Raw genomic sequence first — 19,682 nt, forward strand, 5'->3', positions numbered from 1 at the left:
TCTATCCCATCTATTTACTTAGATTTCCCATCCAAATTTAGACCAACAAGACCCTACATTAACCGATCCAATTAGCTCACAATTCTAAGAAACGAAAGAAAGATAACTTACGCATTGACACATCCATCGTTCTCCGGGTTATTAGTAATCTGTGCCCATCTACCCCAAACGACCTTCCCGCTAGCTGTGACCATACCCAGCTCTGACACGTTGACCTCAATAATTGTTCCCTTTGTCAACACACCCAACTGTGTATACATCGGGCTCTGGGGGTTCTTCTTGACGCTCAACAGCGGCAATTGTACTGTCACACCAAGCTCCGGATGTGTGACATTGGCCTTCTTATACCTCAATCCCATGGGGCGAATGAACCTCTCATATTTGACCGGCCTCCTGGTAAAATCACTACCAACAAAAGTCGGCTTTGTGATAACCCTCTTCCAACCCTTCTTGGCCGTCTTCTTTCCGGTCTTGACAACCTTAAACATCTCCTCCTCGCTGATACCACGCACCTTGGGCAGCGGCACGCTGAACTTTGCCGCCTTCTCAGCACGTTTCTGCTTGATAGCTGTGGAGAGAGCCTTCGCATTGGTGGGCTGGGAACGGTCAAGAAGGTAGGGTGGCAGCGGGTTGGCAGAGGGCTCGCTGGGACCGTCGGACTTGACGTTTTTGGCCTCGTGCTGCTTGAGCGTCTTGCGCAGCTGGATCTTCTCGGCGTGGCGCTTTTTGGCATAGAGTTTGGCGCGGAGACCTATGAAGTTTTGCGCATTCTTGGAGGCTTTGTGGCCTTCACGGGCAGCCTTCTTACGCCTGTTGGATTGGGGATTAGTACCGGCAGAGAGGTGGAGGGGTGGAGTGGGTGGCTATTACTTTCGCTCATCATGATCAAGCCTATATGACAGTTAGTATAGGGCTATAAGTTATTCAATTCAAAGGAGTGAGATGTACCTCTTTCCGTGAAGCTTCTGCCATCGTTCTATGTACTCGTTCTGAGGCATTGTGTTCTATAGCTTCACAAAATACCGTTTGGTTGTAAGATAGTGGGGGTGAGGTTACATGAAATAGCCTGGTTGAGTTGAAGTTTTCCACGAAATCTTGGCACGCTAAAATCCACTTAAAACCTATAACACGTGATATTTCTTGGCGTCACGATTTCTCAATGTTAGCGTATCACACAATGAACTGAAACTTGAGGTAGTAATGCTGCGGTATATATATACATGTATATATACATGAGATAATACGAATGACTTAAACAGTACGTAACTGATCATAGTTGGGATGTATAAGTCATTATTCTTTCACTGTTGTTGCAGAGTTGAATGTTAGGAGAAAAGCTCTATAAAGCTTAGGGTAGACAAGGTCGTGCTCTATTATTACGCCCCCCCCCCCCCCCAAATGATAATTCCCCGGGTTGATAATATGCGGGTTTAACAATTCGGTCCTCAATTTTGTTTGTGTGGGCTGGTTGCCATGTAGGTCAGCCAGTAGGCCGGGGAACCGCAAAAACCCTCTTGCAGTAGTATACAATACGCGTCTCCCAATCCCTTATTAACAAAAATCCAGAATTCGTCCCCAGCGGTTGAACAGATAACCATCACTGACTGGGCTCGATATCTCCCCGATACCTCCAACTAATTTACTAAATCCGATGCTCGCCGGCCTCTTCGCCTCCACAATGACGACCGCGCACCTCCCCTCAAAAGCCACAAAGTCCTCCTCCATTAGCAAAGCGCGCGCGCTCCTCCGGGGCGTCGGTGTCGCGCGCGAAGACAGTGACGACGAGCTCGGCGACGAAGACCTGCCATGGGAGTGGATCTACAGCGCGGAGCCAGAAACTTTCGACCAGGTCGGACACTCAGAGATCAATGGGAAGAAGCGCGAGATTATTGGCGCGCGGACAGGCGACTTTGACGTGCGGATTGGCGATTGTGTGTTCATCAAGGGCGACGGGCTACAGGGCGAGGCGTATGTCGGCATGGTATGCGAGTTTGAGGACTCGGATCAGGGCACGGAGGACGACATGTCTGTCAATGTGATGTGGTTCTCGACGGAGTTCGAGATCAAGAACAAAGAGAAGAAGCGGATGGACTTCTTGCCCGTGAGTTTGTTACCTCCGGTGCCTAGCTTGGGAGCTACAATATGCTGATAATGGAGACAGAACGAGCTCTATATAAACCCTTCCTACAACCTGTGCCCACTGCGCTCGATCAATGGCCGCGCAAAGATCCTTTCTCCAAAGGTCTTCAACGAGCAATACCCCAACGGCGTTCCCAAAAAGTCCCGTGACTACGGGAAAGTCTTTGTCTGCCGTCGCGGTTGCAACCCTCGAACAGCAAACTACACTCCCGAGCTTGATTGGGACACTATCTACAAAGGGCGCGATACAGATATCTTTGCAATTGGCGAGCTGGTACGGCAGGGCACCAAAGCTACACGGAAGAAGGCGCAGAAGCACGCCGCTACAGAGAATAGGGAGAACCGGGTACGGCCAAAGAGAAGACGGAGAGAGACCTCTGTGGACTCAGATGATAGTGGAGACCGGGATTTTACTAGAGAGGGAACGGTGGAGACAATACCGGAGGAGGACGAAGAAGCGGAGGACGATTTCGATGTTAATGATAATAACTTCAGCCGGAAAACCAAAGCCCCCCGAACGCCGAGCAAGAGGCGCACGAATTTCACTTTCAGCACACCAACGCAGAAGAATCTCCTCACACCTACTCGAAAGAACCAACTTACCACACCCACTCGCCGCACCCCCACCTCCGCGCGCAAGTTCACCACCCCAACAAACCGCAAAATCACCATCAAGAAGCCACTCCTTTTCACGCCCCTAAACACCCGTACTCTCCCTAATTTATCCTCACCCTACGCTGCTGCCCGACACCATCTACATGTCTCAACTCTACCCGCATCTCTCCCCTGCCGTGAAGCCGAATTCAACGAAGTCTATACGCAGCTCTCCGCCGCAATCACCGAAGGCACTGGATCCTGTATTTACATCTCCGGCACTCCCGGAACAGGCAAAACTGCTACTGTCCGTGAAGTAATAACGCAACTCCGGCACCTAGTCGCCTTGGAAGAGCTCGATGACTTCACATTCGTCGAGATCAACGGCATGAAAGTCGCCGACCCCCATCAGTCCTACTCTCTCCTGTGGGAGGCCATCAAAGGAGACCGAGTATCCCCGTCGCAAGCCCTCGGGCTCCTCGAGTCTGAATTCAGCACGCCAAGTCCGCGCCGAGTGCCCTGTGTCGTACTTATGGACGAGCTCGACCAGCTTGTCACGAAGGGGCAAGGCGTCATGTACAACTTTTTCAATTGGCCAGGTGGGAAGTACTCACGACTCATTGTGCTAGCTGTAGCAAACACTATGGATCTGCCTGAGCGCACGCTCAGCAATAAGATCAGCTCACGCTTGGGGCTGACAAGAATCACGTTTCCCGGGTACACCTATGACCAGCTGATGACAATCATCAAGAGTAGACTCGAGGGTGTCCAGGGCGATATCGTAGACGCAGACGCAGTCCAGTTCGCCTCACGTAAGGTAGCGGCCGTGTCCGGTGATGCCAGAAGAGCGCTAGATATATGCCGGCGCGCTGTAGAGATGGTAGAGTATGCACCTGTTATTAGTAATGATAACGAGAAGGGTCGAAGGCTGAGCGGGAAGATCGCCATGATGAGGGAAGATGATGATGATGGCTCTGGTGGCGGTGGGATCAAAGCCGGTGGCAGAGTGACAATTGCGACCATCAGACAGGCGATCTTGGAAGCTACCAGTTCGCCGGTGCAGGTGTTCCTAAAGACATGTTCGCTGTCGTCGAAGGTCTTTTTGGTGGCTCTGCTAGTGAGGTGTAGGAGAAGCGGAGTGGGCGAGAGCGTACTCCGCGATGTCATGGATGAGGCGGCCAGGATTGTCAAGATCCAGGAAATTGGGGTTGAGGAGCTTGGTGGTGAGGCTCGTGTTGGCGGCATTGAAAGTGCCGTGAAGGGTCTGGTGGAGGCTGGAGTTGTCGGCCTAGAGAAGAAAGGAAGCGGTGGAGGCCGCGTAAGGTTTTTGATCAATGAGGAGGAGATCAAGATCGCTCTGAAAGATGATAAAGCGATTGGAGCAGTTGTAGGAAGAGTGGGATAGAGCAGTATACTATGCATAGCTGTAGTTTTTGTAGTTTTTGTAGTAGTTAGAGTGATACCTTATGATGAAAAGATGGGTTAATGGACTTAGATTATGATTGTTTTTCTTTGGTCTGTACATGTATATGTTTTATTATCCTTTTTTCACGGATTGGATTGGATTGGGCTGGACTGGACTGGATGGGTTTTGGTTTTACTTGTTTAGGGATTATTATTCTGTTACATAGAGTATGTACTTTTTATATATTCCCCTTCCAGCACGGTGTAGACAAGTAACACCATAGCAACAGCAACTTTTAAACTCCAGCCCTTGCGCATCTTTCCGGGTCGTGACGTGCCTCATTTATTACATTAAACCCAAGAGCCCCCTGATCTCACTATTATTACCCATTATCTTCCTAGTCCCAACACCACCGCCCAACTCTATTCCTTCTCCAAATACTCCGCAATTTCATCGTCACTGTCGTTCTCCTCCTCCATCAACCTCGCCTTCTCCGCCGCCTCGGCCCTCTGTCTCCTCCTCAATTTCGCGCCCCACGAATCGTCATCCTCGTTGTCGCTCTCCTCGCCCGCAGGCTTCCTCCGCGCCGCCATCGCCGAATGGCTCGACTCCTCGCTGGGATCAACCTCGCGCGCGTGGTCCTTCTCCTGGAACTTAGCCTGCATCTTGAGGATGTACGGGCGCAACAGGAGGTATCCTCCGATGATGATGACCATGCGGAAGATGTCATTCGGGCGGTACGTGCGGCCCAGAATCTGGATCGTGTTGTCTGGCTGCAGGACGTGGGTTTGGACAAAAGTTGTAAGGGCCTCCATTTTGATTTTGAGTGTAGTAGGGGGGTGGTTTAGAGAAGTTCGTATGGTCTTTATGGGGGGGGGGGGGGGGGTTTTGAGAGAGAGAGAGAGGTGAGTTTTTGGTCCACAGAGAAGCGAGTTGGAGAGGTTTTTGAGGTTGTGCGAGAGTGAGATCTGGTTTCTTTTCTTCTGGGTTGGACCGTGCGGCGTGCTAAGACTTCAGTGTGCCGGGTGTACCGATTGAGGCACTTGATTACCTATCTACTGAGTACCGACGATGAAATTGCCGCATATGAGCGCGAGCGAGTGCCTATTGGATCAACTACCTACTAACTACGAATTGTCATGGATTCCCTACTGTGGGGGGTTGCTTCCAGGTCTTGGCTGTCCATCTAAGACTTGTGAGGGAATACAAATATTAAATTTGCTACAGAATATTCTAATTCGACAACTTGGCTAGGAAACTCCAGTGCCTATTAGGTACTGCTGACCCCTACGATGATAGAGCTTATTGAGTACTAAAGGCCTATGACTGAGGCGATAAGTACTGGGGCATAGATATATATTATCCGGTTATTCGCGATCGATTCAATCGCATTAGATATATGGGCTACGATTTATTACTATCCAATCAAAAAATGTGTTATCTGCTTAACCCGAGCCCAACATGGAGCAACATCACCCAATGGGTAGAATTCAAGAACAATAAAAGTCACCAAGAGAACCCGATTACCGCGGCCATTAGATATATATACCGGAGTTATCAAATACCTTGGGTCTCATCATTTAAACCCAGCTATTGTTATGCCCTTTTTAGGGAGTACCGAGTGACATTACATGAAGCACTTACTTTCGAACCATCAGGGTGGATCCAAAGGACGGACAGTACAACGATCATGAAGATGCATTATATGTTTACTAGTATTCATTATATCTACTGGCTCTACAATATCAGTTTAATAATTATGCTATCATACGCCTATGGTACGGAGGGACGTCGATATTGTATCCGGCCGGAGGCTGATTCTAGAACTCTTTCTGAATTGTTTAGTTGGAGTTTTCTTCTGGGCTTCTAAATATATGTACTCTCATGCAAACTATTCTTTTATATGCGGAGTGTGGACCCAGCCTAGAAAGGTTTCAAAAAAGAGAATTCGCTTATAAAAAAGGCGTACCTCCTGGGGATTGACGACGAAAGCACACCAAAATTTATATATTTGAAATCATGCCGCTCACAAACTCTGAACTCTAATAGCCGAGGCGTAGATGTATCAAATATCTCTTTTCCGTACAAAAACAGAGAAAGGCATAGAGTGATACATTTACAGTCAATGAGACTTTTTCCCTCAGATTTACTTACGACTTTCTTGGTATTGGTAACAAATGATTTTACCCACACCTTTTCATACACCTTTTCATACACCTTTTCATACACCTTTTCATACACCTTTTCATACACCTTTGCTTAGACCTTTGCTTACACCTTTACATAGGAAAGTCATCAAATAATTTAAAACCTAAGGAAAACCATAGAATGTGCGACATAGTGAATTTAGGTAGATCTAGAGCCAAAGGATCGAATATTTATTATCTTGATAGAGTTAGGTGCTTATAAGTTGTGCTGTAGGAAAAGTCGTCTAATTTCCCTAATTACGACTTTACAAACAACTTCCCCCATCTGATTTCGTCGAAATTTAGTGAAAACCTTCCCGCACGAAATATACATGTAGGTAGCCAATTGACTCATTTACAGGACTATTAGAGAAGGGAGCCCGGGTGATTGGATGACAAAATATAAGGCGCCACCGAGAACAAATAATCAGCGTATCACTTAAAACAAATACACATCCAATAGACGAAAGGAATCCTTGGAATCTGTAAGTTTTATTAGACTTGACGGTAACTTTGATTGCATGCATTCCTTGAATTCCGTCATAATATGTCACTCGCATTAATTTGAATATCTCAACCACACTTGGCGAGTAAGCTAGTTAGATTTACATGGAGTTTTTGAACAAGGTAGTTGGTCACGAGTAGAACCCGTGCACCTTCTTTACAAAAAGAAAACTTCACAGACGACAGAGCGTATGCACGATGCTGTTCCGATACGGCAAGCGCATCAACCCTCTTACCCGAAACAGAAGCACAATTACAGGTACCCAGATTAAAAGAACACATACACAGAGCTTTAATTTTTAAGCCCATGTTTCAACACCACCTCCGAACTAGGCATCATGGCACATCACTCGGGATCGGCATTAAGTTCTTGACCCCTGCCATTGATGGGATTTAAGGGGGAGGCGTTGTTCTTTAGAAGGATTCTGTCTCTCGGCAGCCTTTAGCATATCTAAGGGTCTTCGCATTAGTTGGCTTTGTAAACTACAAAAAAGCTCAATGGAGCGGGGGGTACAGATCGGCGGGTCGCACATGTGAAACTCCTAGTGCATTAATATTGCCGCTCACTAGTACAAAGTGCGGATTAGGGTAAAAGGCGTCATCACAGATTGACTTTAAATCCGCCAAGGCCTGAGAAAAATATTAATGGTATGGTTATATCTATATGTATGTACCTATATATGCAATAAGGACAATCTATCAGCCATACTGCTAGCGATACCCATGACCGTAGTGATCACTGGAACTCTGGGCAATTAATGGGCAGGAGCCATATATGTGATTACGGGTTTCAACTCATAAGTCTTTTGTTACTGGAGGTGGGATAAGCAATTTTCTTTCCCCCTCTTTTGGGTTCTAGACCAATGTGAACTGTGTCACCCGCGACGATTCTTTGTCTTTGCCTCTACTATTATTATGGACGTTAAGAGGATAATAAATCATAGGGAAGAAAGGGACTGATATAGTACATAATGCAAATTTCATGGTATTATCTCCGGTCTCTGTACCCATCCCTTGACCTTGACCTTGATCGTGATCGCGTCCTTGACCGTCTGCGTTTTTTATACGGGTCATCATCTCTCCTTCGGTCTCTTACCCTATCTTTATCTCTGTCGTCCCACTTTCTATCGTCCTTTCTTTTTAAGGAATCCGCCGAAGGTGTGTTGGATTTCCTTTCTCTATCTAGCCCAGCCATTATCCTCTCCGCAGCACTACTACCACCCTTCCTTTCCTGCCCTATTTGTAATGCAGTAGCTGGAGCTGCCGCCGATCCAGATGCACCGATAAAGTCGATCCCTGACCTCTCCTGCGTTTGCCGTTTCTCCAGCACCTCTTGCTGGCTCTTTGCGAGTTTAGGCGCAAAGGCCTCCTCGGGAAATCTTGTTGGGTCCCAAATTTCGGTCGGTAGATTGCTTGTGTACTGCTCGTTCCCGTTAATGCCCACAAATGCCGTGAGCTTTTCGAGTAGATTCGGATTCCGTAATGCCGATGACCGTAAAAGCTTTTCGTTAAAGTGGATCCCCTGGCGCTTGAGCTGGCGGAAATGATCGAACTTTGCGGCGGCTTCTTTAGGTTCGTCGCCGGGTGGGGAAGGGGGGATATCTGGAATTGATGTTGGGAAAGTTAATGAGCGAATTGTCGCGCGATTAAGAGAGTACGGCGAGAGTTGTTCTTGGTTAGGAGTTTGTGGTGCTGGGGAAGGTGTTCGTGGTGGTCGTGAGGGCCCCATTATTGGACCTATTTCTTCTGTCTCTTGGGTACGCGTTGCTACTTCGCTGTCTGGTATTGCTGCTGTACCTGATCATATTTTCTTTAGCGATTTCGCCCCTAAAATTAAGTCTATAAGGAGTATTGCTCAAACGACACCTTCTAGATCTTCAGTACAAGCTTTCAGTGAGATTTCGGGAGACGGGGGTGCCTATGCGTCTATCATGTTAACGCTTGGACTATTGTAACTTTGAAGAGCTATATCCTTGACAACGTACCTTTCCTACTTTCATTAACGGAGTATCAGAGGGCTCTTTTCGCTCTGGCGACTGTTGTTGTTCCTCGTCCTCGCTGTCGCTTCCGTATTCGACCAGGCCCATGGTGGATGTAAAGATTAATTGTTTAAACTGTATGGTCGAATTGCAAGGAAACAGAGGACTTGTAGCTCATATTAAACTGAGTTGAAGCTCTAGGCCAAGAATATTCCAAAACACTGCATTACCCGGCCCACAAAGCCTCAACGCACCCGTCAGCAGAGGCGGGCAACTCCAACGATTCACCCCGCCAAACAGTACACAGCTCTTGTCCATCCAACACATTATACCGCAAAACCACCTCAGCCATGTCCTTGTCCAGTGTAGAGCCTCTATCGTTCGACCCCGCATATTCTTTCGAAGCATCTCAATCCAGAGACCATTCAGGTGCTCCCAGGCAGCACTCGTTCAACCCGTGAGCTCCCGCATAGTTCCTCAGCCATAGAGTTCTATCTTTGAATATTACCCTTAGTATCGTATTCATCAAGCTAATATTTACTTGCTACAGCTACACTGACAATGGTGGAACTATTCTTGGAATTACCGGCGATGACTTCGTTGTGCTTGCCGGCGATACCAGGCACACTGCCGGTTACAACATTAACTCTCGAACTGAGCGAAAGGTATACAGACTAGGCGACAATAACCTCATCTTGGCCACAGTTGGATTTGGTGCGGATTCAAAGGATGTTGCAGAGACAATGACAAGGGCTGTTAATGTTAGTGCACTCTACTCTTATCTTCCGGCAGGAAAATGTCTAATAATGATGTCGAAACTACTTTCCGCAGGATTTTAAATTCAATCACAACCTGAAAAACATGACTGTAAATGCGGCTGCACAGTATCTATTTACTGTTCTATATGGAAACAGATTCTTCCCCAAATACACACATTGTATCCTTGCCGGGCTGGATAAAGATGGTACTTCACCGAGCTTCGGGTTTTCGTGAATATTGGTTTGACAGGTTGTGTTAGGCAAGGGTCGCCTCTATTCATACGATTCCGTCGGTTCCTATTCAAAAGAGGGTGAACGAAGAGCAGCTGCTGGTGCTGCCTCATCGCTAATCGTCCCCTTCCTAGACAACCAGGTAATATCACCGATGGTTTGTAGGAGTTAATTTGACTAACATTCCACTAAAGGTTGAATTCAAAAATCAATACCTCCCTGCCTCTAACGGTACTCAAGAAAGGCCCGTTGAAGACCTCCCCAAGGAAACTGTTATCAAGCTCGTCAAAGATGCATTCACCTCTGCTACCGAACGCCACATTGAGGTCGGTGATGGTCTCCAGATCATCACAGTCACAAAGGATGGCGTCTTCGAAGAGATGACAGAATTGAAGAAAGATTAGTTTAGATGTGGAAAGGGATTAGCAAAGGGCGTTAGATTCGGCTTTCTTTGTAAATTCGGAAATCAGATATCAACTTTCTTGCTCAGGTTTTTATGCGGAAATGATAAAAAAAAAAAGAATCATTTCAGTGTGACGCGGGCTCGGCTATAGCTTTTGGCTATAGTTAAAACACAAGCACCAAAATCATACTACTAAAAGCCCCCAAAACCACCAAGATGCCGAGTTCTTGCTGTATCAAGACGATACGCCCTGTCACATGGATGGTGGAAACCGTATTGTCCAGTTGATAGATGTTTTTAATTTTGGGGAATACAGACTTAAAGTTTTGGCAATATTTCAACGAGTGCTACTATTTATATCGCATCAAGCTTATAATATATAATATCGTCACGAATTCAAGTAAAAAAAAAAAAAGAGAGAGAGAGAGAGAGAGAGAGAGAGAGAGAGAGGCGAGAGAGAAAAAAGAACCTGCTTTTATTAAGTTTGTATGTTGCATTTTAAACAGAAGGGCACCAGAACAGCCTCGTCCCCAGACCCAATCAATAAATTACGACCACGCTAAAATACTACCACACCAAAATTAGGGGATGGCTACGAGACTAGTACTAGAATATTCCCCAACTCATGTAGGTACGATGTGTAAAAGCTAGCCAGATTCTTACAGGTTAGCGTCAATCCTAGGGTGAGCATGAGATAGCTCTAGTCATGTAATATCACTCGGCCCCACACACACATAATCTCATTTACCGAGCACAAGCCCAATTATATTGAAGTCACAAGCAGCCTATGCGTGGCAAGAGCTGCATGAAATCTCTCATTTGTTTTGCACATAGAATCTAGTCTTATCTCTATAGATCTAGTATTCTATGCATTCTAGCGATCTGATCATCTGAAACCGTTTTAAAGAGAATGAAAGTCCGAAATATCTGCAACTCAGTGACAGTAAAGAAACAAATATACGTAGCAAAGAAATTTAAGCCCGAATGAGTGAGTATATCAACTAAAGAAAACCAAGTCCTAACTCGCCAACCGCAAGGTCCATTCGAAATCATTGCATAGCACCTTGCAACAAGATCTTCGAGAAAAAGAGTTCTGAAAACATCGAATACTTTGCACAATACGCAAAGCCCTACCACCAAACACATTTTGCTGATTGTACGCTTCCAGCGTCTTCACGTCAACAAATACAATCGTCAATATTTTCTTTGGAAATCCACCCGGAAAAGAAAAGAAAATCACAACTTATCAAATAATACTTGACCAAGATAGTCCGAAGCCTCCCTGGTTGCTAGCTAGTCCTTGGTATGGCGTACTTATCGCTTTTGAATTTCGTCCCTAGGGTCCGCCATGATGATGATTAGGCTGCATGTGATATCCCGTCTGGGCTGTGTAACCGTTTCCGTATTGTCCGTAACAGTTGGTTTGGTCATATGGCAACATAGAGATAACACTCTCCCTATGATGGCTATTATCCATCATTGCAAGATGAGGTACCAGATTTTGAGTCTGTTGAAATTGAAGATGAGGCACAATTGCCGGAGGAAATGCGCCCGAGTAAGCATCATCTACCTGTTGGCGAAAAACTGGTGGGTCTTGGGGAGTATGAGTCGTGGCTTGTACCGTCCGTGGAGAAATAGGAGTCTCTTGAGCAATGGGCTGATGGGTTGTTCCATTATGGAATCCTGAGTATCCATGTTGGAAGGGCTGGTGAAATGTCAAACCAGGAATATTCCCCTGGAATACACCATGCCTATTTACCATTTGATCATTAGAGTACTACAAATATTCGTTAGTAAAGAGTGAGGTTTCTAGAAAGTATTTAATTGGATCATACCACATATGGCATTTGACTAATAACAGACTGGTTAGAAAACATTGAAGCTCCCGACGGACGGCGGCTATGATCACGTTGTTCCGCAAGTTGAACACTTAGGCGTGCGGCAAGGTCGGCGACCGCTTCCATAGAGAATGGAAATGATTGTGGGACACCAAATCGTCTAACTTGGTCCATATGAGATAATTGACTATTTGTCACAGGACCGCCAAGGCGGAGGCCATTAGGGGGATGCGGAGCCATGCGAATTGGTTTTTTGTGAATTTCGCGTTTTTGAACATGGATCTGCTTTCCAAGGAATAGGGAATTGTTCTATCGTATCATTTTTTAGTAAAAGTCGTTGTCTAAAATTAAGACAGAGCTATATATATAGATATAATAAGACTTACCTCTTCCTCCAAAGCTCTATTTGCCATCTCTTCAGCTTCGTATTTTACAAATGCGAAGGCATTACGTCCAATCCCTGAATAGCAGTATTAGTATTATGACCATTTACCAACTGCTTAGGATTCTATCACCGTTTTTGCTGGCCCTGTTCACAAGATTGCATTCAACAATCATGCCATACCTGCTGAATCTTGCCCTGAGCTCATTCTCCCCAATTAAATCCGGATTAAGTTTTCCAATGAATATGGAAACAGGATCAATCTCAACGGTCTGGATGCGTGGAATGATATTCGGTACCGAAAAGTTGCTCGTCCAATCAGCAGTCCATGTGCAGTGATGACGAAAATACTAAAGGTTTCAATGAATCTTTTATGAGTACAAGTTTATAGCGATGATATGTTAATGTAAGAGTTAAAGGAGGAGGCAAACCTGATAGCAATCCACAGCATCTTGTCTGTAAGCAAACCGAACAAAACACCTTCTCCCTTCCTTTGTTCCTCGCACGGGTAATGTGTCCCCATCCCTCGCAAATTCCATGGTTTCGGTTTCACCAAATCCAAAAAGAATCTTGCGGGCATCATTTTCGTTGAAAACTTTACTATCCATTTTACTTAAAACGAGAGTCCTATTAACCTTTGCCGGTTCACAACGGATGCGACGACCAGTGGAGTCGATTATAGCATTTCTACCATCACGAAGGGCTAATCTTGCAGTCTCGTCGCACTTTGTTTTTGATCAGCAGAAATACTAACAATATATATGAATAGGCTATGGTATGCATCTCATACCTCGAATTGGCAAAAGCTATATGGATTGCCTTTGGTATCCCTACGAATTTTGACATGGAGCCTTCCAAATTTTCCAAAGTGGGACTGTAAGCTCTTCATGAGTTGATCGTCGGTCTGGGTGGCTGCGAGACTGTTCAAAGTTAATGATTTAGTTTGCTATCATAGGTAATATAGATCAGCGGCGCGTACAGAGAGAAACATACTTAGCTACAAAAATACAAGCAGATGGTAATCCATGCCTCGCAAGATCTTTCACATCCTCGTCGGAAACAAAATCATTTTGGCTATCTCCCGTTGAATCCGTGGCTTCTTCCGAAACCTCACCAACAGAAACGTCCCTATCAGTTTCCTGGGAGCTGAAATCATAATGGTTGATGGAAATTAGGCCAGAGTCATTAGAGCCGTTCTCAGCAATATTGCATCTTGATTGCAACTCTGATGCAAGGATTTCACTAGTCTGTTGAGCTTTGTGATCGTTAAAAGCTTCCAAGAGCCTTCCTTGAAGCCTTGTTGGACCTGAAATGTCTTGGGCGATTGAGAAAATATCAAGCGAAGAGAGGGTTTTTCCCCGGGGTCTGTTGAAGTTTCCTGTTATTTTTAGTGACATTGTTAGAACGTCTCATCCGCTTGAAAATCTTCAGGGGCAAAAATCTAAGTAAACCGCTGCAGTTTATATAAAAATACAAATGGTAACAATCAAAAGTATCTGTTTTCTCTAAATCTTGTATATATTACTTCAAACTAAGCAGGATAGGGTGTCTTACTCGGAGGACTAGTTTTCACATCAGTTGGGGTGGTTGGCTGGGATACATCATTGATGGTATTCCCAGAGCTACTTGCAACTGATGGACAAGCAGCAGGAGATGGATGCGGGTTTGTATGACATCTTCCTTTTGTTGGGGTAATTGGAGATATCAAGCTTTCGGGCATCATAATGAGCACAAAAGCTATTGGAGAAATGATGGTAGAGAGATTTAGAGCTGAGCTTGACTTTTTAAATTGAATGTTAAAGAGGCAGTAGATATACTGAGATTTAAGGAAGTATCCTGTATCAAGGAAATGCTATGCGTAGTAAAGAGTACAGGAAGGGAGGAAGACAGGCCGATGAAGGGATATAGAAGATAGAGGAGAGGTAGAAAGAGAAGAGGGATGAGAGGAGGGATGAGAAGAGGATGAGAAGAAGTATTAAGAGTAGGATGAAGAGAGCAAAAATCAAAAAGAAGTATATCTGGGTATAGGACGCGTATGTATCTCACTTAAATAACTACGGAAGGTAGCACTCTAGGCTCTAGATACACGTATATAAGTACTACATGAACATACATGATGCTGTTAATCACGTTTTTAAGTACGTAGTAACTTCAGATACTAAAATCTCCCCGTCTTAGGCCACGCAATCCTGGGAGGACGTGTGCGTATTATAAGGCATATATAAGGCCATCTTTCATCTAAGTTGACTCGTCTCGTGCGTAGGATATAGATCTAGATCTTGAAGTTCTTAGGCCCGGGTTTGAGACGGAAGTTTATAATTTAAGCCTCAACCTTATCTTCCTTCATGGCATCATGATCAGACTTAACTAGTGCGTATACTGAAAGATCGTTGATACTCCGTATGGTGTAAGTGATAAATTGAGGGTCTTTTTTAATGTTAACCCATATATATTATATTAGAAGCTTCTAAACTTTAAATGCTATGTAATATAATTCGCACCGTACGCATTGTGAGAGGATACCTAATTAACTCCATATGTTACCAAAAATACCGTAAAAAGCCATGCCGCAACCAAGCAGCGTGCTAATGGATCCCGCTGTGCGCAATCTCATCAACCTTTCTGGTACTGTACATGTATATATGTAGGTACATATAGTACTCGTCTATTCATAGCGTTTGTGAACACCACCGCTATTGCATGCCATACAAAAAGGTTGTCTTGGCTATTTTTTGTGTGTATGTAATGCCAGTTGTGTTCACAAACGCTGTTAAAACACGAGTAGTTTGACCTGGCGCAGGGTTAGGGTTAAATATGTAATTGCTAGATTACCTACATGCATGCCCACTCGTACTGTCGTACATAACTACTCGTATTTCTCTGACGTTTGTGGACGCGACTGATATTGCATGCCATACAAAAATACGCCAAGCTCATGGTTTTGGGTGTATGCAATAATGGCCCAGTTCAAAAACGTCAGCGAAATACTAGTACTAGGTGTAGCGAAAAGTGATCAGAATCTGATAAGACAAATACACCTATTCACCGTAACATTCACTTGTCAGATTCTGATCACTTACCCTCAACACCCGGTACATGTACATGTACATCATGTACATGCATAAATAATGTACAATGTACTTTCCTGATACAATACAAAAACGCACTAATTGCAAGGACGTGATTTAATAGCTGTCTAATTTTATAATTCTACTTTGTTTTTATTTGTTTTTATTGTTTATATACCGTACTATTGAAAGCAGACTCTTTCTTAAATTTCGTTCCAAGTAATGGGCCAGTGCAGTTTTTCTGGCCATGGTTTCACGGTGCGCATTCGCCATTGATCCAGAAACAACTATACAGCAAATTCGAGCCTCACTGCAATATCATGCATAACAGGGTTAGCGTTTACTGCTAAAAAAAAAAAGTTGCCCCGCACACGCATACAGGTACCAGAGAGTAACTTCGATTTTTCCCCAACATATAACAATCAATCATACCAATCATGGCTCTGACTCAGACTTCTCTCGAGGCTTCGCTTCCTCTCATTGCTCGTGGCAAAGTGAGAGATGTATATGCACTATCAGATGATTCTATACTTTTCGTTGCGACTGACAGGATTTCTGCATACGATGTGGTTATGACGAATGTTGAGCCCCTCGCTCTAAGGCTCCTCTACGAAAACGAAACTTTACTGAATTATTTGGTAACAGGGTATTCCGAATAAAGGCAAATTACTCACTGCCCTCTCTGAATTCTGGTTTTCTGTCTTATCGGATATTTGCCCAAATCACTTTATCTCCTCTTCTCTAGATGCTCTTCCAGAGTCACTTAAGCAATATGCGGACCAACTAAAGGACAGGAGCATGGTCGTAAAGAAGTTGAAGGTCTTTCCCGTAGAGGCCATTGTCCGGGGATACATTACCGGGAGCGCCTGGAAAGAATACAAAAAAGAAGGAACTGTCCATGGGATTAAGGTGAAGGAAGGACTTAAAGAGAGCGAAATGTTCGAGAAGCCATTGTTCACACCTAGCACTAAGGCAGAACAAGGAGAACATGGTGAGCTAGAATTCCTCAACCGAAATTACCTTTCTCTTAACCAGCTAACAGATTTGATTCTTTAGATGAAAATATTCACCCAGATAGAGGTAAATCTTATCAATTTGGGACTCACACAATTCTCAGTGTTTCTTTCTAATGCAAATTAGTGGCCGAACTGGTTGGTGAAAAGTACGCAAAGCAGATCGAAGAGCTTGCTTTGGCTCTGTATACAAAGGTATTCCGAATCTCGTATTACAATGTTTAATGAGTTCTTACCAATATAACTAGGCCCGAGATTACGCGGCCGAACGTGGGATTATAATCGCTGATACTAAGTTTGAATTTGGGCTTGACGAGAATGATCGAGTAGTCTTAGTCGACGAAGTCCTTACCCCTGGTCAGTATCTCTTTTTCAGCATTTTCAGAAAGGCCTTTGTTTAATAGTAGTAATACAGACTCCTCCCGGTTCTGGCTCGCCTCCAAGTACGAAGTTGGTAAAGGCCAAGAAAGCTATGACAAACAGTACCTTCGCGATTGGTTAACCAGTAACGGGGTTAATGGGAAGCCTGGTATTGAGATGCCGGCGGATGTGGCTAAAAATACTAGCCTCAAGTATCTAGAGGCGTACGAGCTGTTGACAGGAAAGAAATGGAGTTCTGTTTAATGACATGTACCACAATCACTTTGCTTTACCATAGCAATGATCTAAGGCAAATAATGAAACATCAAACTGTGATTGTCAGGAAGCCCAAACTAACATGGTAGTTACTCTACTTCGCTATTTGTACAATCATCCCGAATTACACGGCCAAGACTAGTCAATATCTGTTATCATTTTTGGTGATTTGTGTACTTGCCAATGTGGTTTAGACATAGGAACACTGTCAGCATGATTGGTTGCCTAGTGTATGTCAGTAAAAGATGCTTCAAATCTTTACAGAGGATGTACCCATATTCTATCAATGCAAAGCTCGAAGGGCCCTGGGATACGGTCAATCAGCCCGATGCCAATGGTTCTAACCTTCTCCCTAAGCATCTCTCCTTGCGGTTCGGTCACTCGGCCATGATTTGTCCTTACAAACTCATTGGTCGGAATCTGGTTTAGAGATTGTCAGTCTAATCAACCCAAAGGGAAGTCGCCGAAAGCACATACATGGATAACCTCCCACTCTCCCGGAGTTTTAGAAAACAGCCTGTGCTGATGAAGATCTGACTCTACTATTGACTCCGTCTGTATATTGATAAAATACTTAGACCCATCACTCTTTATTCTTAGTGCCAAGAAAGCATAAGGGTCGATGTTCCAGTATGGCCTGCCAAACAGGGACCGCCCACGCTCAACGGTACGCCATGCAGCATACCCGGACCGTTGAACATTTGGCCTGTCTGGAGGAAGCTCGATCGAGACGTTTCCGTGAAAACGGCCATAAGATTGCTTCTCCTCTCCTTCTTCGGCTGGGAATGGCTCAAGGTCCATCTTAGCCTTAGAAAACCCGCCTATATCGGCGTCGGAGAATGTAACTATTCCATCTAAGGAGGATGGATGGCGGAAGGAGTGAATCTCCATATCATCGAAGTTCCCAGTCACTCCCTGCATGCTAAATACTGTGGACCGTGAGGTTAGATGGTTTTAATTGGGGAAAAGTAATTCCCTTAATATTGATAACTATCAACCCAGTGACGTACCTTTGTGAGTGCCAGACTTGAACTCATCGAACGTTCGTTTGAGGAAGCCCCCTCGTTGGAGAAGCTTAAAAGCGGGCCTCATCTTTGGTAATCAATTGAACTTCTCTCGATTGTTGGGTGCACGTGTATATTTGAGTTGTTAGAGTTGCGTGTGTGTGTGAATCCTGAAGTTGCGCAATTGAAGTTACATGAGGCTCAGCAACCAAGATGTCACTGTTGCGCCACACTTTGTTGCACCTACTCTAAAATAATTGGTTACCCTAGCTTTACTAAACCAGATCTAGTAGATCTAATCACAACAGTATTATTAATGTAATGAGCTCATAAACGCAGGTCTGAGAAAACTTGACAAAATAACCAATGAGTCTAGGGAATCTGACGAAAGCGCTACCATCAAATATGGGAAGCAAGTGGGGATAATGTAGATATGCCAATCTGCGCCTCCCCAACGGGCACCCCTCAGCGTCCACCAAAATTTTGGTGGGTAGGTACGTGTACAAATTATCTACATACATGTATAGTCATGATCAGCTAATTTCATGAACTCCTCTAGAAAATACATGTATAGTGATGGGGAGAATTATTGCGAAAGTGGGTTTTCCGTGACCCGATAGTCCTATTGGCCCTTAAAGAAATTTTTGCAGTGAGCACGGATCAAGAGGCCCACTCTTTTAGTTCTGACTTCCGCAATAATTCTCCCCATCACTGTATATACAGAAGCGAGGAAATTATCTCCTCAGTAGTTCCTATTATCAAATGGAAGCTAGATATTAGTTGGACCCACTATACGCACGAGTATAATTCCTTTTTAAAGCTTTGTGAAGTACTACATACAAAGTATTAACGCGCGCCACTAGTCTCTATGGCTCTCTAAGCTTCCGGTTCTAAATAAGAAGCTAGGATTTCAACGGACCCTAATGGTAATATATATTTATGAAAAGTCAATTAGAAGAATCACACAGACCAACCCAATGTCTACATGAGTGCTGTTGCCTGTTGCTAATGGGAACGTACATGTAATATTGTAGTCAAGATCTCAAAACACCTAGCCCATACATTCTTCGAAAGTGAATTTAAAGCCTCGAGCTAAGATCCTAATTCGTAAGGGATCTCATTCATGCACCGAGTCTTCGTACGAGGTGTTCTCTCCGATTTCTTGCATAATAGACCTCCTATATATCGCACGCAAACGGATATAAGCTTGAAGTGAGTCATTCTTTCCTGCGAATGTTAAAAGTAGCGTTAATACAGCTTATAAACGAGATTCTTGAGGTGAATTTCAACGGTAGGCGAGTTAAATGAGGAAAAATTATAGGGTAAATTGATCTTTGGATAATTATAACCCTCTAGGGTTTGAATGCGAAGCTGCATGGTCATGGTACTACTGATTGAAGCTGCTTAGTCAATAAGATACATATCCATCTTGCATATTTGGTAAACTACATGTACTTAATTAAGCTTTCGGTATCAATTGTCCGGCATAAACGTACATGTACGTACTGTAATCAAAAGTCTGGCTCGAGTGATGGTTCATGA

General features: G+C 44.4%; 8 protein-coding genes across 8 annotated transcripts; 3 read left to right on the top strand and 5 right to left on the bottom strand.

Moving 5' to 3' along the window:
* Window positions 1-37: 37 nt before the first annotated feature.
* LAJ45_06809 (uncharacterized protein) lies at window positions 38-998 on the bottom strand (the record flags this gene model as incomplete). The annotated part of the gene is made up of 4 exons (XM_046116370.1): window positions 38-53; window positions 112-810; window positions 871-891; window positions 949-998. 4 exons carry the CDS (start codon window positions 996-998, stop codon window positions 38-40), a joined length of 786 nt encoding a protein of 261 aa, XP_045970573.1.
* Window positions 999-1,651: 653 nt separating this feature from the next.
* Window positions 1,652-4,138, top strand: LAJ45_06810 (uncharacterized protein; the record flags this gene model as incomplete). Its single annotated transcript, XM_046116371.1, has 2 exons — window positions 1,652-2,101; window positions 2,162-4,138. 2 exons carry the CDS (start codon window positions 1,652-1,654, stop codon window positions 4,136-4,138), a joined length of 2,427 nt encoding a protein of 808 aa, XP_045970574.1.
* Window positions 4,139-4,560: 422 nt separating this feature from the next.
* LAJ45_06811 (uncharacterized protein) lies at window positions 4,561-4,953 on the bottom strand (the record flags this gene model as incomplete). The annotated part of the gene is made up of 1 exon (XM_046116372.1): window positions 4,561-4,953. One exon carries the CDS (start codon window positions 4,951-4,953, stop codon window positions 4,561-4,563), a length of 393 nt encoding a protein of 130 aa, XP_045970575.1.
* A 2,863-nt stretch (window positions 4,954-7,816) lies between these two features.
* Window positions 7,817-8,915, bottom strand: LAJ45_06812 (uncharacterized protein; the record flags this gene model as incomplete). The annotated part of the gene is made up of 3 exons (XM_046116373.1): window positions 7,817-8,625; window positions 8,695-8,746; window positions 8,814-8,915. The coding sequence occupies 3 exons, from the start codon at window positions 8,913-8,915 to the stop codon at window positions 7,817-7,819; spliced, it is 963 nt and encodes a 320-aa protein (XP_045970576.1).
* A 242-nt stretch (window positions 8,916-9,157) lies between these two features.
* LAJ45_06813 (uncharacterized protein) lies at window positions 9,158-10,200 on the top strand (the record flags this gene model as incomplete). Its single annotated transcript, XM_046116374.1, has 5 exons — window positions 9,158-9,264; window positions 9,358-9,568; window positions 9,639-9,771; window positions 9,826-9,938; window positions 9,991-10,200. 5 exons carry the CDS (start codon window positions 9,158-9,160, stop codon window positions 10,198-10,200), a joined length of 774 nt encoding a protein of 257 aa, XP_045970577.1.
* Window positions 10,201-11,535: 1,335 nt separating this feature from the next.
* LAJ45_06814 (uncharacterized protein) lies at window positions 11,536-13,816 on the bottom strand (the record flags this gene model as incomplete). The annotated part of the gene is made up of 7 exons (XM_046116375.1): window positions 11,536-11,976; window positions 12,035-12,346; window positions 12,424-12,497; window positions 12,553-12,769; window positions 12,851-13,144; window positions 13,210-13,339; window positions 13,413-13,816. 7 exons carry the CDS (start codon window positions 13,814-13,816, stop codon window positions 11,536-11,538), a joined length of 1,872 nt encoding a protein of 623 aa, XP_045970578.1.
* A 2,108-nt stretch (window positions 13,817-15,924) lies between these two features.
* Window positions 15,925-17,124, top strand: LAJ45_06815 (uncharacterized protein; the record flags this gene model as incomplete). The annotated part of the gene is made up of 6 exons (XM_046116376.1): window positions 15,925-16,068; window positions 16,133-16,478; window positions 16,544-16,567; window positions 16,628-16,695; window positions 16,749-16,857; window positions 16,916-17,124. The coding sequence occupies 6 exons, from the start codon at window positions 15,925-15,927 to the stop codon at window positions 17,122-17,124; spliced, it is 900 nt and encodes a 299-aa protein (XP_045970579.1).
* Window positions 17,125-17,274: 150 nt separating this feature from the next.
* Window positions 17,275-18,228, bottom strand: LAJ45_06816 (uncharacterized protein; the record flags this gene model as incomplete). Its single annotated transcript, XM_046116377.1, has 4 exons — window positions 17,275-17,361; window positions 17,410-17,556; window positions 17,614-18,065; window positions 18,147-18,228. 4 exons carry the CDS (start codon window positions 18,226-18,228, stop codon window positions 17,275-17,277), a joined length of 768 nt encoding a protein of 255 aa, XP_045970580.1.
* Window positions 18,229-19,682: the final 1,454 nt, after the last annotated feature.

Source organism: Morchella importuna (genome assembly GCF_003444635.1).
Source record: "Morchella importuna strain M04M26 chromosome Unknown Morimp01GS020, whole genome shotgun sequence".
Taxonomy (NCBI): domain Eukaryota; kingdom Fungi; phylum Ascomycota; class Pezizomycetes; order Pezizales; family Morchellaceae; genus Morchella; species Morchella importuna.